This window comes from Amblyomma americanum, chromosome 3, assembly GCF_052857255.1.
Source record: "Amblyomma americanum isolate KBUSLIRL-KWMA chromosome 3, ASM5285725v1, whole genome shotgun sequence".
NCBI lineage: Eukaryota > Metazoa > Arthropoda > Arachnida > Ixodida > Ixodidae > Amblyomma > Amblyomma americanum.
The window spans coordinates 20,073,903-20,093,208 of NC_135499.1; the positions used below are offsets into that span (position 1 = coordinate 20,073,903).

At 45.0% G+C, this 19,306-nt stretch overlaps 1 protein-coding gene across 3 annotated transcripts in view; it reads right to left on the reverse strand.

Annotated features, from left to right (window-relative positions):
• The window catches only part of LOC144124470 (sorting nexin-4-like), a 129,664-nt gene that overhangs the window by 87,815 nt on the left and 22,543 nt on the right, over positions 1-19,306 (reverse strand). For all 3 annotated transcript variants that reach the window (XR_013313191.1, XM_077657158.1, XM_077657157.1), the window contains exon 4: positions 11,657-11,734. Coding sequence is in view for 2 of the 3 variants with exons in the window: in XM_077657158.1 (XP_077513284.1) it covers positions 11,657-11,734 (78 nt within the window). In the remaining variant the exon portion in view is untranslated. The remainder of the gene's footprint in view (positions 1-11,656; positions 11,735-19,306) is intronic.

Consider the following 19,306-nt stretch of genomic DNA (forward strand, 5'->3'; position numbering starts at 1 on the left):
TTATGATGATGCAATTTACAATGTTAAGATCACTGCAGGTTTGTGAACCTGTAACTCAGTGCCTGGACAATGCTGCCTCTTATACACGACATGCTCACAAGCTCCCCTGTGTTCACCTCCATCTTTGTTCAGTTGTCTACATTTTGCTCCATTAGCTTCACGCATCCACACCTCTCAGCCTTGATGCTACGATCACAATCCATGCAATGCACCAGGTTTGGCCGACCCAGAAGCTCGTGTCGCACCGGCATGAATGAGTTTTAGAATGCAACCTAGAGGAGGGAGAGTGCTGCCATGGAATTGGATAATACAGTCTGCACCTGAAGCATGAGCTGCGACTATGTTCCACTCATGTGGTGTGTGATATCTGATCATGTAGAGACAACTGGAGCTGCTCATTTTCTCTGCGAATGGAGGCTACACTGTCTCTCGTGTGTGTGACATAACTGCAGGTGCTGAACAGACGAGAGCTGCATATTCCTTCCTATTAAATACTGATGCTGTAAACAAAAGAAAACATAACGCAGAATAATCTCTTTACGATGATTTTGGCATCAATAGGTATTAACATACCAATCTGCCATGTTTTTTTGATCTTCCTATTCCTGCCACTGACTTCACTCTCTTTACAGCAGATTCAGTTGCAACATATATTCAGAGAGAATGGACTATAATTAAGTTTGGTATGGTTTTATGATGTTTAATGTCCCAAAGCGACTCAGGCTATGAGGGACACCGTAGTGAAGGGCTCCGGAAATTTCGGCCACCTGGGGTTTTTTCATGTGCTCTGAAATCGCACAGTACACGGGCCCCTAGAATTTCGCCTCCATCGAAATGTGACTGCTGGGGCCGGGGACTATAATAAGGAGGCAACACAGTAACAGCATCAGTATTTAAGGCAGCTACCATTTTATTATTACTGTGTAGTGCAGAGCATGAGTCAGCTCTGAGAATATGTTGACCAATCCCCAACTTGCAAGCCCTCGCTCACAGAAAAAAGAAAAAAAATATTGCCAGTTTTAAGCTGATGCTCCATTTCCCATCGTAGCCCTATAGTACTAAGAATTAAATGGATTTTGCCTCTCAAAGGACCCCATGCAGCCAATCGCATCACTACACTAGCATGTGGTTGCGGAAAAACAAAAACCATGTTATTCTGTCCTCATGGACTTTTACCTAAATGACTGTCTCCGCTGGTTGAGTTCGCCCGTCGGCGAAGTCCACAAATTTGCGCTCACAGTCCTATGTCAGTGCCATTCATGGGTGTAATTTGTTAAGAAGCCTTGCTCGCACATTGTGTATAGGGATTTGTGTGCAGGTGTCAGTGACTGCTCTGGTGTTTTGTCTACTGCATTACTGCTTGGCATAAATGGAAGACCGATGCTATTTACTGTAATATGCGCACCATTCATCGTTGATTCAAAACAACCTGTGCCATGTCATCGTCCTTTGAGAATTTTGTGTGTGTGCATGTGTGAACTTCAAAGTGTGAGTGCACGTGTTTAACCCTTTGTGTGACAATGGGACACATACACCCCACTTCATTCTCTACACTAAAGGGCTTCTAAGAGGCAGTGGGACGCAGGTGTCTCCTCTGCAGCGCTGTGCTGCCACCTGTCCTAAGATTTAAATACTTTGTTTAAAAATGGTTTCAGGTGCATCCGCCAGATAAAGTTCTTGGAACTTTTGATCTTTTTTTCGGACGTGTGGAAGTTTTTTTCTATATGCAATCTGGCAAAAAACAAAATTGGAAGGGACACATAAGCTTTGCCTTAAGAATATGACGTGATAGCCTTAATAGGTTAATACCCACATGTGCGGAATTGGTCATTCTCGACTTTACATTCATAGATCCCTGGGAGACCTCGTACCACTCCTCGCACAATGGTGCAGCAGTTACGTGGCAGGCGCTGCCAACGGTGGGGCTTGTGCAGTCCAGGCTGTCCTTATCGAGCAACCTCTCTTGCGACCAGCCATTAATTCACTGCTTCCTGCCACGGTGGTCAGTTTGTTCACAATCCTGTGGACAGGTTATGATGATGCCGGATTTTCTGCAGAACAGGAGCCTTACGCTTGTAGCGGCACTGATTAAGACGAAGCTCGGAGCGCGACCTGGCTCGCGCAGTCCAGAGCACTTTCAGCAACCGACCAGGCCAGCAACGTCAACAGCTTACTCCACCGTCTCAGCCGCGGCGGCTACCGGGACGTCAAATAAATGTGGACTTCCTACCACATTTTGGTGACGCCGGACGACAGCTTCGACGCACGCAACGCCGCTCCCACCGGCTCACCACTCCTGCCCGTCCTGTCCCTCTACTTGCCCTTGCCGCTGCACGGCCGCAGTTCGCGCCCGGCTTTCGGCAGCCTCTTGCCGCCATGTACGCACCTCCCATCACATCCGGTGCGCTCCTTCAGCCATATCAGCGCCCCTACCTTCCTCGGCTGCCTGGCCTGCCCGCTTTTTACGCCAGGAACCCAGTTTTGTGGCTGGCGCTGCTGGACTCGCACTTTCATGTCCACAATGTGTCCAGCCAGCTGCTGCGCTATCAGCACGCCAGCCGCGAACTACTACCCGGTCTCCTGGCACAGCTGCGGTTGCCGCCTCCCGGCGCCGACATATACGCCGACTTCAAAAAGGGCCTGACTGCACATTTTAGCTTGGAGCTCCCGCCGACTCTGCGCTCCTGTTCCGGACTCGGAAATTGCGGCGCCACTCGAACCACCGCTCCTGGCCGCATTCTCGACCCGAGCTGCTTCGGTTTTCCCTCCGCCAGTTTATGCACCGGAGCCGCTCCCCACACCGGTGTGTCGACTATTGCCTCCACCGAATGAGCTCCCACCCATGGTTCGGCAAGTGCCACGCGAGCACGCGTTGGTCTCTTGCCACCCTTCCCAACCAGCTGCCTCATCCTACACCGTGGTCTCTCCCAAACTTGCTCCACCCGCTCCTTCAAGCACCTCTACCACTGGCTCCAGGGATGCCCCACGCCCCGTGCGCCCCAGCGTCGACTCGGACTCTTCCGTTTCATTCCACGCCTCCGAACGGGCGCCGATCATGCCACTGGCGGGCACTGGCGCCCGGCCGATGCCAAGAGCACTGTGTCGACCTCTGTTGTCCCACCGACCTGTGCTGTGTATTCCGGTGCACATGCTACTACACAGTCCCCTTGTGAGCTCGACACACAGCGCCCTTCTGCCCTCGGTACCACGTCCGCTTTCCCTGCGCTTGGACACCTGAGCGGCCACAGCGGCGTAGTTCAGCACTCTGGCCTTCTGCAAGCCCAGACGCTTAGACTTCATCCGAGCTCTGCTTTCCATCACCCGTGCTCTGTGCCTCAGTCCGGCTCAGCGCAGCCCCTTTCACCTGAAACTTTCACGCACAACAGTGCCTTGGACGTGCCTTGACACGTGCCAATTGACGATAGCGCACGTGCCTTGGAAATTTGTTTAATGTGTTTTTTTTGGGGGGGGGAGGGAAGGGGGTTTATCGCATGTGGGTGATTACAGCGCATCTGTGTTTGACTGGACAACCTTACACTGAAGAAGGATGGAAAGTTGGGCTAGTTGGTAACAGTTCATGGTGGGTGGAACAGCGCGAACAGACGAAGATGAGAAGACACAGACAAGCGCTGACTCGCAATTAATGTTTTTATTAAGAAGAACATACATTTTGTATTAAAAAAACACGTGATATATCAGGCACATAGCAATTGCATTGGCTCTTTTCAATGGTTACCTCGCTGAATTCAATGGTTACATCATGAATTATCTAAAAAAGAAACCTCCTTATCAACAAGAATCAAGGAAGGCTGGCTCACACACTTCGCTTGTCTTTTTCGAATGAAATATGCCTCCATTATTTCCCTGGTTGTTTTTTCTTTATGGCAAAACAAAATCTTCGTTTTGGTGACCAGGGGGCGGCATTTTCTCTTTTTCTCCTGTTTTCCGCACTCTCGGCAGTGATCTTTAAAGTTTGAAAGTTTATTGAAAAAGATGCATAGGTAAGATGTACATAAATTGATTATTACAGAAGGAGGTCCCAAAGTGGAAACTGTCAGGGGGACCTCCTGTAATTAATTGCATATTTGAAGTAGGATAAATATATGGCAGATAGCAATTACATAGCAGAACACAGGTGCAATGAAAAGTAAGATCTGAAATAACAGTTTAGTCATGCTAAATTTTAAAAACACATTTTGCAAACACAAAAAGAGAACATAGAACAAGCACTCAGGCAATAGAAGTCGTACACAATACTAACAGGTTTCACTGGCGTGGCAATTGAAGGCAATTATGCAGTACATAGTTTTTCAAGTTTTTATGGAATTGTGCTTCGGTGCGGAATGATTTGATGGTTGCGGGTAGCGAGTTCCAGACAGTGATTGCTGAAAATAAAGCGGACTGTTTGCCATAATTAGTTTTGACGCTCGGAAGCAAAAGTTTATGTTGTTCAGCGAATCTAGTATTATTAACGTTACACAAACAGGAACCTGTAAATATAGGGAGAGTAGTGCTATTTGACGGGCGCGATAAATTAATAAACCTAGTTTCAGTTGGAGTGAACAAAGGAGAGGTAAGATATTGAGCCGGCGGTAAAGGGGAGCACTGGATGCGGTGTATGAGCTGAATGTCATTATTCTAACAGATTGGTTTTGAAGATGACACAAAGAAGAAAGATGGGTATAGCACGTGTTACCCCACGATGATAAACAGTAATTGAGGTGGCTATGAATGAATGCATAATAAAGTGAGCGAAGAATATGCTGTTGGAAATAATAACGCGTTCTAATTAGTATACGTATACCGAGTGCAACTTTTTTGCTAATAGATTTAGTGTGAAGGTAAAATTTTAAATGTGAATCAAGCGTCACACCGAGAAATGTTACAGAACCTGATGGGAGAATAATGTGATTATTTAGGTATACATCTGGAATGCTGACAAGTCGTTTGTGTTCTGAGTGAAATATCATTAGCTTTGTTTTAACTGGGTTTATTTGTAAAAGATTGCTGTGGCACCATTCCATTACATTTATAAGGTCGGCATTAATTTTTGATGTTAGGTCACTTAAGTTATCGCTAGAAGAAAATATGGTAGTGTCATCTGCATACAGAATGCAGTCAGTGTTATTGAGGCATTTTTGCAGATCATTAATGTAAATTAAGAATAGAAGAGGGCCTAAAACAGATCCTTGCGGAACTCCTTGATTAATTGTAATTGGTTGGGATAAAGTATTCGATATTTGTACAAACTGAGTTCTGTTAGCGAGGTAATTACGTAGTAAACTAAGAGTGGGCCCACAAATTCCCAGCGCTTCTAGTATTAAAAGGAGTATGGGATGATTGATTGTATCAAATGCCTTCGTAAAATCAATGAATACAGCTGCCGCCCAATGTCCGTTATCAATGAAGTGTTTAATTTTGTCAGTAAACTGTATCAGTGCGAGCTCAGTGGAATAGTTAGGGCGAAAACCAAATTGATGAGGTATCAGGCTGAATTTTAGAAGGTAGTTCATTAGACGGTTAACAACGAGCTTTTCGATTACTTTACTGAAAAATGGAAGAATAGTTATCGGACGATAATTAGGATAGGAATAAATTGAATCCGAGAGCGAATTAAAGTGTTCCCGCAACCGAATATTAATGCAACGGCCGGTTTGGCCTATGTAAACTTTCTTGCAAGAGAGTGGAAGCTCATAAACGACTGAATATGTGCAATCGACCAACCGTGACCTGTGCGCCGCTTGGCAATGGAACGGGCTAGCTCTTTTTATATGTTGGTGGCGATTGCTAATGGCTCGGTATAGCCGACTCAACTTATACGGCGCCGAAAAAACAACGTCTACTTCGAAACGACTAGCCACATTTTTCAAATTGTGCGCTATCTTGTGTGCATATGGAATAACAGCTAGATTCTTATGTGACCTTTCATTTTTTGGTTTCACAAATTCTGCCCTTACCAATTGCAAAAGTTTTTCACAAGTTGATGAAATAACAATGTCTAGAAAACCTGCGCTTTTTAGCCTACGTACTTGTGACAGCACACTATCTGTAACGCAATGGTGACATGAATGCTGAAGGCTAGAGCGAATGCAAGACATAACAATTCCATTTTTTACAATCTTCGAGTGCTCGGATGAATAGTTTAAAACAGGTTTTTGGGACCTTGGTGAATACTCCCAACACACGTGGTCATTTTTGAAGAACAATTTGAGGCTTAAAAACTGGAGAGCATCGTTTGATGGAACCTCAAAAGTGAATGACAACCCCTTAGCATTCTCGCGAAAGAGCTTCAAAATGTCCACTAGCCTCCTGCTGAAGTTTTCTTTCTTAACCAGTACCAGAAAATCGTCTACAAATCTGAAAATGCGTATCGCCAGTCCATCGATGTGTTTGTTAATAGCTCTATCAACTTGACCTAGGAAAATATTGCTTAATGTGGGCGCCACCTTCGATCCAATACATATGCCCCTTTTTTGGACATATACTTCATCTCACCACCCAACGTATGTGGACTTTAAATAAAACGACAATATTTCAAGAAAGGTCTTGACAGATAACCCGCATTGACCCATAAAACGCACTTCATCATTTTCTTCAGCGATGTACTTTTTCACTGCTTTCAACATTCCTTTTTGAGGCAGAGAATAATATAGGTCTTCAATGTCGACACTGAAGCCTGAACACAATCCCGGATTGCTAAGCTTTAGGAACTGGGTCAACCTATCTGTCTTATCAACCACAAATGGATCGTTCACAGTCAACTTTGAAAGATGCTTTTGCAAGTAACTTGATACAGAGTATTGCCAAGTGCCCGATTCAGAAACGATGGCTCTGAAAGGAATGTTGCTTTTATGAGTTTTTGCAGAGAAAAACAAATCTAACTTATCACCTTTCATTTTCAGTGTAGTCGTCGCCAAAGACCCGAGATTACATTCGTTTAGCATTGAAACGGCCTGCTCTTTTACACCCCTGCAATCCACATTAACTCGTTTGAAGCACTTCTCAACGGCTTCCAAAGCCTTTTCTGCATAGATGCCTTCTGAGGCTACAACAAAATGACCTTCTTTATTGGACAAAATAAGCCGCAATTTGCTGCATTCGAAAAACTCAACCAGGGCACGCAAGTCCTTACTTCTTCGTGACGCTCCCGGTGAAGCTACCAGGGCGTTGACGCTCTCTTCTAGGAATCTCGGGCGTGCTCCCTCGACAACCTTCTTGGAGATGCTCCTGGAGAGGGCCAACATTTCCACCGGCAAAAATACAGGTTCTTGAGAGAACTTTGGTCCCTGCTCAAGGGTCTTCCGATAATGCTGTGATAGATGCGCATCGGCCAGCAGCTGCACTTTTCCAACTGGTGCTTCTGTCTTCCTCTTCCTAGGAAGATGCGGAATGGCGGATGCCCACAAAAATTCCGTTGTCTGTTGTGAGGTGATGAGCCACTCCTTGTACATCCTGTGTCGTTGACGTTCACTGCCAAAGTTTCCACAAGCCACCCACAAGCATTCTTTGAAGTAGCGAGCCTGTCGCCATAACTCAGAGCGCAGAATGCGGCACATCCTTCTGGAATGCCCTGCTGACAGCTGTAACGGACCGCAATACACTTGCAAATCCGTAGAGCAAAGCCCATTCTTGAAGTGCCAAGCAACCACTCGTGCTCTGTATACGCACACCGCATAACACGTCGCGATGCACTCGGGGTTAATACGGTTGAAGTTAAAACACGAAAAAGGGCCCTGTGCAGAAGTAATACACTGAAGAAGGATGGAAAGTTGGTTGGTAAGAGTTCATGGTGGGTGGAACAGCGCGAACAGACGAAGACGAGAAGAGAAGACACAGACAAGCGCTGACTCGCAACTAATGTTTTTATTAAGAAGAACATACATTTTGTATTCAAAAAACACATGATATATCAGGCACATAGCAATTGCATTGGCACTTTTCAATGGTTACCTCGCTGAATTAAATGGTTGCATCATGAATTATCTAAAAAAGAAACCTCCTTATCAACAAGAATCAAGGAAGGCTGGCTCACACACTCCGCTTGTCTTTTCCGAATGAAATATGCCTCCATTATTTCCCTGGTTGTTTTTTCTTTATAGTGAAACAAAATCTTTGTTTTGGTGACCAGGGGGCGGCATTTTTTCTTTTTCTCCTGTTTTCCACACTCTCGGCAGTGATCTTTCAGATGGGATAAAGAAAGGCCAGATTTGTGTTCTACCGGAAAAATTTTTATTAAAAATCGAAATTTCAACACATTTCAAATATTCTAGTTCAGTAAAAAGAGCACAAAATTTGGCAAACAATGATATATGTATTATTAGGCTACTGTTATTAGTTAGTGAGAAACATGTACCTCAACATGGCCTAAAATGCATGGGAAGTATAGGGCTTACCCTGTGCCCTTAAGGTTCAATGTAAGTGCAGACAAAAGGCATTTCAAGAGGGAATTCATTACATGGGTTTTACAGGATTTCCCAGAAGACAGGACCATAATCACACTTAAAGAATCTGAGTAAACAACAGAGCTTGGGACTTTCTTTTCCAGGATGAATCTAACAGCCAACAGAATACCATGGCATTCTGCAGTAAATATGCTTGTGTGTCTACTCATTGTTTTTGTTTCAGAAAATAGACAACTGTGAAATGCACATGAAACTGAGGATGTCTTTGAGGCATCAGTGTGAAACTCTGTGCACTGATATTTTGCTTGTAGGGACTGGAAATGCTGTTTTATGACAACTGGTGGGCCATTGTTGGCCAACCTCACGAAAAATGCGTCGCAGTCAACTGGACACTTCCCAAGGAGCAATCACGTCCTTAGAAGAAGTCACCAGAATGTTGGAGACTGGTATGTTCATGTCTTGGACAAGTGTGGCTACTCTAATGGGTAAAGGTGGGGTTTCAGACGGTCGGTTTGAAAAGAGCAGAGTACTAGTTGGGTTACTCAACAGCGCGTTGCATGGATCGTCAGCATGAGATAATAACTTCGCAGCGTACGTTACACTTGTGTATTTCCGTCGTTGTTCAAGTGACCCTCGATCCGCCTCAACGTACAAACTTACAATAGGGCTTGTACAGAAAGCACCAGCAGCCAACCGCAGACCCACACAGCAACGAGCCTTTTTAAGGTACTTTTTCGTGCTGACTCGTACACTACTGAGCCGTACTTTATACGTTATAGAAATACGCTATTTAGAAGACTCAGCAGGCAGTCTCTATCTGTGCCCCAAGACTGGTGGGACAGGATCTTTACAAGGTTCATTGATTTCATGCATTTAAGTCTTAGCTCCTTAATGTGTTTGATGAATGTCAGCTTTTCGTAGACTATGACGCCAAGAAATTGTGCTCTTTTTGGACAGAAATACTCTGCTCCTTAAGTGTGATGTCGGGTTTAGGTCTAATACCATGTTTTTTTGTGAAGAGTACGCTTACAGTCTTTGATGACTGTGCGCCCACTTCGATGCTGAATTGCGTGCCCACTGAGACGAGACGCCGCACGGTGCCTTTGAGTGCTGCGTCAGCATGGGATCTTCCGGAGAAAAGCGAGAGCTTCTTCCAGGCTTCCAGGAGTGTGATGTTTTTGGTGACTTTCAGCTGAATGATTTTTTTCTCATTTTGGAATGTCTGACATGTCCGCGAGTACGCGGCGTGTGGCCCGTTGCAGTTTGGACACACTACTTGAGCGGCACTGCAGTTACTGGTTAGGTGCTCATGGGCACCGCACTTTGCACATGTGAGTTTTCCCTGGCATGTTTTTGACCCGTGTTCGTACTTTTGACAATTGAAACCTCTTCTCGGGCTGGGGATATATGGACGAACTTTGCAGTGGATGAACCCTGCATTTACAGCTTATGGAAGACGGGACCGTTCAAATGTTAGGACAATATGGGGTGCCACCACCTCTTCACCGATCCGCCTTATGGTGATGCGGAGAAGGGCAATGACACCTTGATCTCGGAAGCCTTCCAGGAGGTCAGTTTCTGTTTCTTGGACCAGATCGCGTTCTGATATGACACCTTGCTCTGTGTTTAGATTTCGGTGGGGAGTGATGGTCAGCAGGAGGTGAGCAAACTGCTTTTGCCTCAGAAGGATGTCAGAGTGGTCTTTCTGGGACACTTCAATAAGAAGGTCACCAGATGAAAGTTTCTTTGCATTGTAGTTTTTGCCTATCATTTTATCTAGAGTCCTAGCAATGAGAAAGACAGACATGGCAGCAACTGGTTCATTCGGTTCATTGTCTACAAGCGAATGGACAATCAGGAAACGAAGAAAATGTTGAGAGTCGGGTCGAGTTCTGGCAATGCTTTCATTGGTGTGGTTCCTTCTCAGGGACCGATCAGGTTTTTCCGAAGTATTCATGCGATATAGATATACTGACGGTTCCTAAAATGTCACCTGTGGTTCACCGTCTTATTCACACAAAGGCCCCGGAGCCCCCTGAATGGTAAACAGATGGGGAGCCCATCGGCCGGGGCTTGACCGTGGCCCCGACCGCCACCGTTCATGGTTTCTACCCTTCACCTTACAACCTATCGCCACGGTGCAGATGACAGCTGCGGTATGAGGGCTAAGGGTCCGTGGTGGCGGCAAGCACCATCACCTTGAGACTCAAGGTGCCCTTGCGGGATACAGCCAAATTTGAAAATCCACCGCCACCAAAGGAGCTGGGAGGCTGCGACAGTATGAGCATCGCTACCGGAGAGATGGCCTACCTATTGCAAAGGTGCGTAGCCGTAATCACCATCAGCGTAAAAGGGGGCGTCAGAGTGTCAGGTGGGCAGATGACGTAACAAATAAATAAAACGCTTAGGGCCGCACAGGATTAAAACCTGTGGCAGCAAGGATAGACCAGCTTCACTGGCCACTGCATTAGACCACTAGATCATTGCAGCAGCCAAACACCCCGTGTGTTTAACTTCCAGTCTATCGCACTGTGTTTTGGATGTCATCGTCTTCATCAACTTCCATCCGTGTGCAACGGATCCAGAACAGACCGCTGTCACACTGCCACCTTACGGTGGAATTTTTTTGTCTTGCGCGTGAAATGTGTGTGCTCCCGTTTCCGTACTAGCTTTCCGGTAGCAGTGAAAACTAGTTGCTATGCTACTACTTGCGCTTGTTCTTCCAATGCTCCAGTAATAGTAAATGTTGATGGTTTAAAATAACTGCCAGTTCCTGGTTTTCAGTGAGTGTGTCAGTGTGTTTTCGATAATATAGCGATGAAAAGCACCCGACGACAATGGCGGGGAAACGCACAACATGGGCGGAGAGCGATAAAGAAAGTAGCCGTGCTAGCTTTGTTCTTAGTATGTAACCTTGCTTTATAATTGCATGCCTGTTTGAAGTGTACAGTGAGCTATTTTCCCCTGGATGTGCCGGGCTCAAGTGCATTTTTGGTTACGCTCTATTTTCATGATTTGTTTCTCCCTGTACCTTTAGCATGGTTTTCTGGCTGCAGTCATAGTCACGAAGTGCCAAGGTTTTGAAAAACTTTGGTGGTCCATGACAGTGAAGATGCCTCAGCTGTCCAATTAGTTTCTAGACCAAAGACAAGTGACCAGCAGCACACTGCTTAACCCATTGAGAGAATGAGGTTTAGTGAGGAAAAAGAAAGGCCGCTAAGCAGCAGAGTGCATCAGTGGAATGTCCACAGTACCTCCAGGCTAGCTCTTCTCCTCTCCACAAACTCTGGGTCCAGCGTGTCCGTGGGCAACTTCTGCCAGCGAAACTGTACCTGCAGGAAAGCGACCGCCCCAGTGCTATGCAAACAAAACAATCTCAGACAGCATGCACCTTGCACATACATGAAGAACGCCCCTTCACGCAAACACTGATGCCACATTGTGAAGGAAACAGAGGAGCCCACAATGGAGAACATTAACAGCCATCGAACCAAATGAGGCCCAGAGGGCATTCCAAGCAGACATCAAGAATGCCATTATTAAAGCATACCTGCTATGCGGTCCAAGCGAAGCCTACCAGACCTGGAAACATACATTCTATCAGGGGCTTGCTTGTCCTGCTACCGGTCTTCTGACTTCCACGGTCAACAATTGTGTCAAAGCACAAGATAAGCTAGGTAGAGTTGTGATGGGAAAGTGCGGGCTCACATTAAGCCCACAACGAGGCTAAAACGGAAATTACAGCGCATGTTCCACACAAATCACTGCAGGGCAGTAACATACATGATCCATATCCATTTTAGTCTCTTTTTTACTATGGTTTAACACAGTACCTACGCCTCCATGCCACCGTCTCTATATTAGATGCCATTCCTCCATCTTTGAAACAAAAAGGCATGAGTTGATCGCCACCACTTGTGTTTGTCTGGCACAGAAAAAGCTCATTAATTTGACCCCTATTATTTCAGAAAATTAATAATTTGCACCAGAGGAAGAGCTCTGGGCAGCACCCATGTAGAACCATAGCTGAACACTTGCTTGGACACAGCTAAGCTTTTGAAATGGTTCATTAGGAGAGCTCCTGAAGGAGGGCCGTGTCAAAGTATAACTGGCATGGCAAGCAGTCATCCAAGTAACCCCCCTTGAGACTCGTTCACATGGTGCACTGTTGCCCATGTGCCTCTGATATGTGCACAATGCCAGTTGTGACAACTGAAGGGCTTCTGCCACTAAATAGCACTTAGGCAGTTGTCTCACAAAACATTTCTGGTTTCTCTGTCACAAAATTCCCTGACAGGTCGAGGGGGCCATGATGCATCACCACCACGTAATCACTAATGCAGCAATCATAGGGCACCGCTAAATTTGAAAATCTGAGGACCCCCAAAACTTTTAAAGTAGGCCTGCCCTCAAAAAATGGATTAAGGCGGGCTAGTGGGTCGGATTATTATAGGGTTATTGTTTGTGAGGGTTTAATGTCCTAAAGCAACTCAGGCTATGAGGGATGCTGTAGTGAAGGGCTCCGGAAATTTCGACCACCTGGGGTTCTTTAATTTGCACTGACATTGCACAGTACATGGGCCTCTAGAATTTCGCTGCCATCGAAATTTGACCATTGCGGCCAGGATCGAACCCGCTTCTTTTGGGTCAGCAGCCGAGCACCATAACTTCTGACCCAACGTGGCGGCTCAGATAATTATCTCATGTTTTTTTTTTCTTACGACGCTCGCTTAAGTTAACAACCCCTGGTACACGCCTCCTTGCCTACAACACTATTATTAGACCAATCTTAGAATATGCAGTAATTATTTGGGACACCTTTACAAAGGTAAACATAAATAAACTTGAAAGAATCCAAAAGAAAGCAGTAAGGTTTATATCTAACACTTATGGGCGGGCATCAGTCAGTGACCTCCTCAAAAAAAGTGCTTACCCTCTATTCCTAACAGAAATTGCATATGTCGCTTAAGTTTTTCTTTCAATTTATTAATAATAATTTCAAAGTTGACATCTCCAATATCCTTAATTATTCCTCGGGTACCAAACTAGAGATCACCATTCTTTTTCCATGACACCATTAAATTCGCGAGTTAACTGTTTTAAATATTCCATTTTTCCAAGGACCATCACTGATTGGAATAACCTCACGGACGATGTTGTCAGGCAGACATCATTGCATTTGTTTGAAGAGCACTTGAAATGATTGTTGTTTATGACCTTGCCGCGGTATTTTCTTGCTGCCTTCCTATGTGCAGTTTTGTTTTCTTTGTATGTGTCTGTATTTTTGTAAGTGAACACAATGTTTTCCACCTGCTATGATCTTGTGTACAAGATCGCAGTATCCATAAATAAAATTAATAAAAATAAATAAATAATCTGATGGAAGGTAGTGAACATTCTAGAAGGTGAAGAATCTTGCACAACATAAAGAGCAATCTGCCCTTTGCGTGAGTGACCTGTGCATGCGCAAAATCGCAGCGGCGTGTAGTGAAACGATTTGGACAGCACTGCTCTGTGCTGCTCCCACAGGAAACACATGGGGAGCAACCAAAAGTGCGTAGCTGCTGCCAAGTCTTCGCATGAACTTAGGACTCAACAATATGTGAGTGATGCTGAAAGATTCACGAAGAACTGAGCAGCAGAAAAAACATAGGTCAGCAAAGCAATACCAAGCAAGCGGTGGTGGCCGTGTAGCAGATGGCATGAAATCAGAGTATAGGACGTAGCTGCGCTGACACAGCTGCTCTGGCCTTCGTGCTCACTGCAGTTGCTGCTGTTGGTATCTGCTTCTAGCTTTTTATTAAGACCTGTTTCGCAAACAGATCGTGAACCAGCTGAAGGAATGCTTCACAGCCTTAGAATTAATATTGCTTTAATACCATCACCGTCTCAGGTAGAATTAATATTTACTCAGTGCATTCTCCTAAAGAAAGTAGCAATGAGGGGTTCCGCACGGTAACGCAAACGTTTGTTTACATATACAGTTGGTTAAGAAAAGCCACTGCATGATCTGCACTCCATGTTGATACAAGACACAAGTAGCACTCCGCTCAGGTAAATGATGTCTTGACATTTGCAGCAACAGGCAGCAAACGGGAGATTTCCATTTGTTAAGCAATAACATTACAAGCGGTGATATGATGGCATTGCTGGAAACTGCTTTAGAGCCTGCGCAGGATAGACCAATTTGGCTGTTCTCTTTCAATATTTTTTACCCTGTGATGCAGCCAATATTTGATTTTCAATCTGTTTAACAAAACCTACATTTGACGACTTGCATTTCGTAAAATATCCTATTTGCGTTCCACAAATGACGTCGATAAGTGCTCTTGGCCATGCCTTCAGCCCTGCTTATCTAGCATAACAACAGTGCTTCCAGTTTCCAGCATGCGCATGCTGTGATGCAACATATGGATAACGACATGAGTGCACCATTTCCAGAGTGGGAAATTGATGAATAAGCCCTTCACTACCGCGCATGAAAGAATTCTGCAGATTAAGCCTCATATAGGTCAACAGCACTTAGACACATGGACAGAACACAAAACACGATGACATATGCGCTTAACTTCAACTTTATTCCTAAAAGACGCTGAACCGCTCCTTATATGCCCTCATGACAAATGCCCACCTCGGATAAGAAATTTAACACGTGGCAGCAAGGGGTGACACGACAAAGGTGAAAACAAAAACTGGAAGATGCTTCCGGGATCCTACATTGGATCGGACTGCAAGTGAAGCTCACTTATCATTACGAAACCGACAGAAAGAGGGAACCAGAACAGGGTGGTAAAAAACACAGCAAACGCTTGTTTACAGCAGCCAAAAAACACGGGAGGATGATTTGACCAAAATTTCTTTCATAAAAACAGGATCAACATCTTGAAACCAAACAAGAACACAGAGCTAAAAAAAATGCGAACACATAAAGCATGAATACAAGCAATGGCACGAAGGCGCAAAAAGTGGTTTGGATGATCGGGTATATATAAAGGAAAAAATATACATGCATAGCACTGGAGAGGCCAACAAATAACATGGCTAAGCGGCAGAAGGTCAGCTGCATTAAACACTTGGAATGAAGAACATGATACAGCACCGATGCCAACGACGACGAAGCACTTGCGCCCTCGTTTACTGAGATATAGAAGAAGTCCGTCGGTTGCTCGTGCTGGAACGGTGCCGCTTGTTTCCCAGTCTCTCGCCTCGCTGGCTCTTCGATCACGTGTACTAAGTCTTCTTCGCTTCCAACGTGCCAATAAATCGCTCTACACACTAAATACATTGAGTACATAAATGAAGAAAAATGGACGTGGGTAATAAAGATGAAGCCATCGGCCAGTTTGGCCAATGTATGCCTTGCTGCAAGATAACGGGATAGAACCTACAGTGCCTTCCATGCATGCCGCTAAGGGTTTTCTATGCCACGTGGTGCAACCAGTGCTTCTATGTTTTTTCTTTTACCTTCTGACAGAGTTTAAATGAGGCATCGAAGTTGAAGTTAGGTGTTGAATTTGAAGTTAAGCGCATATATCGTCGTGTTTTGTGTTTCAGCCGTGTGTCTAAGCACTGTTGACCAATATGAGGCAACACCAACTATCCTGACAGCTTGCCTTATTCAAGGTTAAGCTTATGTTCACCACGGAACAATTTTCTGATTCATTCATTCGAATACCCACAGTGCCACAAATGGCATTACATGGGGGGGGGGGGGGGGGGAATAACACATAATACATATAAAAACAGGCAACAAACTGATGTAGAGAGAATGGAACTGGGCTGCCTTCAATTAAAATATAAGGGTTGGGAAATGTTTACTGCAGGTGGGTGAGTATCAAAGCGACAGCTTGAAATGTCAACGCTTGCTGCAGAACACCATCACTGGCCTGAACTTCTGTCACAATTTTATGACACTCAGAGAGCAATTGTGCTGGCACAGTCGTTGGGAAGTCCGCTGACATCCCACCAGCTGATGATGCCAGTGTTGCACTGCTGCATAGCGTAGCTGTGTTTAAAAAAAAGCACAGCGATTCAGTCCATTTTCCAGCCACATCACTGAGAATGGTACTCATATAGACATGTGCCCTAAACTCGCTATTCGTGCGCTAACTGTTAATAACACCACTCATTCCAGCCCCGGGATTCGTACTTATCTCTGAATGTTTCGTCTTTATTTTTCGGGCTATTTTCATCATGAATTTGCAAAAAATGTGGCTTCATTGGTCAGTTAGCCTGTGGTCATCTTTCTCTGATCTTTGTGCCATTCTTTACCTTCTTTCCACCTGTACACACAGTGTAATGAGCTCTGAACGCTGTCTGCTAGGCCAGCGTGCAGTTTCGTTTCCCTAGTGGCTCCCGCATGGTGCAAAAGGCGGACTGAACCAGTTTCAATTATAATTTCTGTTGGGAAATCGCAAGAACATTACGAACTTATTGTAGAGCCCATAGCAGGCAATCTAAAGGCTATTGGATTTTCTTTTTTTAAAGAGACAATAAAGGGGGATACTAAAACAGGCTAGACTGATAGGGTAGGTTTACTTGATAGAAAACAAGTCATTTTTACCGAAAACATTGCAGTTATAAGCAAGAAAATTTGCGTAAAAGCAGAGTACACGTGGCGCCACAACTAAAAGATTCGCGTAGCTGCGGCGAGTGACATATTCATGAACGAACAGTATTTTGCTGTCTCGATGGGCAGTTACCGCTGAAATATGAGGAAACAGCAAGGAGAGCTTTGCCGGCAGTGTGAAGGGTCTCGTAATTAAAACAAAGCAAAACAGACACCTGAGAGAAAGGTACATTGGTTACAAACACGAGCGCTGAAGCTTTCGCCTCGGATACTGTGCGTTCAGGCTGCGCAAACTGTTTTCGTAGCAAGTTCAGAACTGCATGCTCTCAATGGCATGCATGCTCTGTGTGCTTGCTATGCGGCCGGCAAAGTAGCTTCATTCTCTCTTCATCCGTTGAACTGGCTACTTCATACAGGCTGCAGGCATTATGAAATTGCAAAGTGTTTGTATTTTATTTTTTGTACACACTCAGGCAGATATGCGCATGCATCCACATCGTCAATGTGTCAAGTACTATGTGAGTGCATGGTCTTCTATGTTTCCTGAGCAGTTCTTCTAGATGTGCTTTTCAGCACATTGTGAGAAGTACCCATGTATGGGGGGAGGCAGCGATAGCGTAGAGGTAGAGCATCCGCCTAATGTGCAGAAAGGACCAGGGTTCGAATCCTGGGGCCTCGCAATTCTCCATCAGGTTTGAACAAAAAAAAAAAAAATACGCGTGTCAATGGAACTGCATATCCAGGCCTGGGGTGCGGCCTATCTCGGCAGTGTTGGCGATAATGCGTTACAAGTAACGGCGTTACCGCTAACGCGTTGCTTTTCTGGTAACTTAGTAACGTACTCGTTACCATTTGGGAACTGTAACGGGTAACATACTTACATTAACATTATTCGGTAACGCGAGGTGTCCCAATACTAGTTACCTTTTGTTCCAGTTGTCCCCCACTTCGCCCCTCTTTTTAGAAAAAAAAAAACAAAAAAACGCAGAACACTTAAAGTGATGTTGCAAATAAACAAACAGGTGCTGTGGACAACCTTGGTTGCGGCTCGCATGCATGCCATAAAACAACTGCCCTTGATGACATACCCACCTAAAAAAAAAAAAACAGAATAGCCATAAAGCACGAAACACATGCACGAACATGCATTTCCACAGATGCCTTCGCATAGCTCCCCTTCCCGAACCAGTCACACACGCAACTCTCTGCAGAGTGGAAGCATGCCGAGCATTTTGGAACATCACATTTTTCAGAATTACAGTAAATTTGTTGAGACTTTAGCGATGTTTTCTTTGAGAAGTTAGAATTGATGATGAAGTGTCATTTTGTGTTTAATGTCACATTCAGAAAACAGCCCTGTGCCACAGAGTAAGAATCCATCACATGTAACTCTACAGGCAACTTTAGGCCACGATGACATTGCTAAGCTCCTGCACATTTGTGCTAAGTATTCTCGTTAAATCAGGATATCGCATAAAATGGTTGTTTGGGCTAGAAGTATTACGTGAAATATCAGGTTTATAAAATATAATAATATTCATGGCCATGAAATAACGGCAAAGTAACGTGCGGAACTTTTTTCAGTTAACGGTAACGTGCTACTTTTTTTTATATGTAACGTAGGGCAGTAACGTGCTCCTTTTTCTTACCGTAACGAGTAACGTATTTAGTTACTTTTTTCCGTGACGCCTACAACACTGGATCTCGGTGACCAGAATCGACAACGCACTCCCCCACCAGAACAGGATTTGGACACCCTGGTGTAGTACTTGGCCGCAACCTTCTATGAACAAGCCAATTAACCCTCGGCCCTCAGTCCCCGGCGGCTGTGAAGCAACTGACCAAGGCGGTGGTCAGACCTGTGACGCAGCGGAGGGTGCTAAGAATCACTTGCTCCGGACAGGCCGCTATTAGAATCTGAACCTGGCAACATTTAACGCTGGAACCTTATCCAGTGCGGCTAGCCTAGCAGGGCTGCTCGAGGAACTGGCAGAAATTAAATGGGAGGTCAAGGGCTTTGTGAAGTTAGGAGGACAGGTGAGACGTATACAGTACTAAAGGTTGGGCACATACTGTGCTGTCGCGGATTAGCGGAGAGGCAAGAACTAGCCCCCGTATTCACAAACTGGCCTTACCTTTACCTTACTTTAACGCGAAGGGCGACTTTCAGAAAGGTTACTGAAAGTGAAAGGTAAGGGAAAGGCCAAGCAGTGTTTCAGAAATCCACCTTTCGGCAGCCTTATGGAAAGCGCCCTTACCCAGAGAAGTAAGAGGTATGGTAACAAGGTTAAAGAAATATTAATGCTTGCCGCATCAGTTTTGTATACTACAGAAA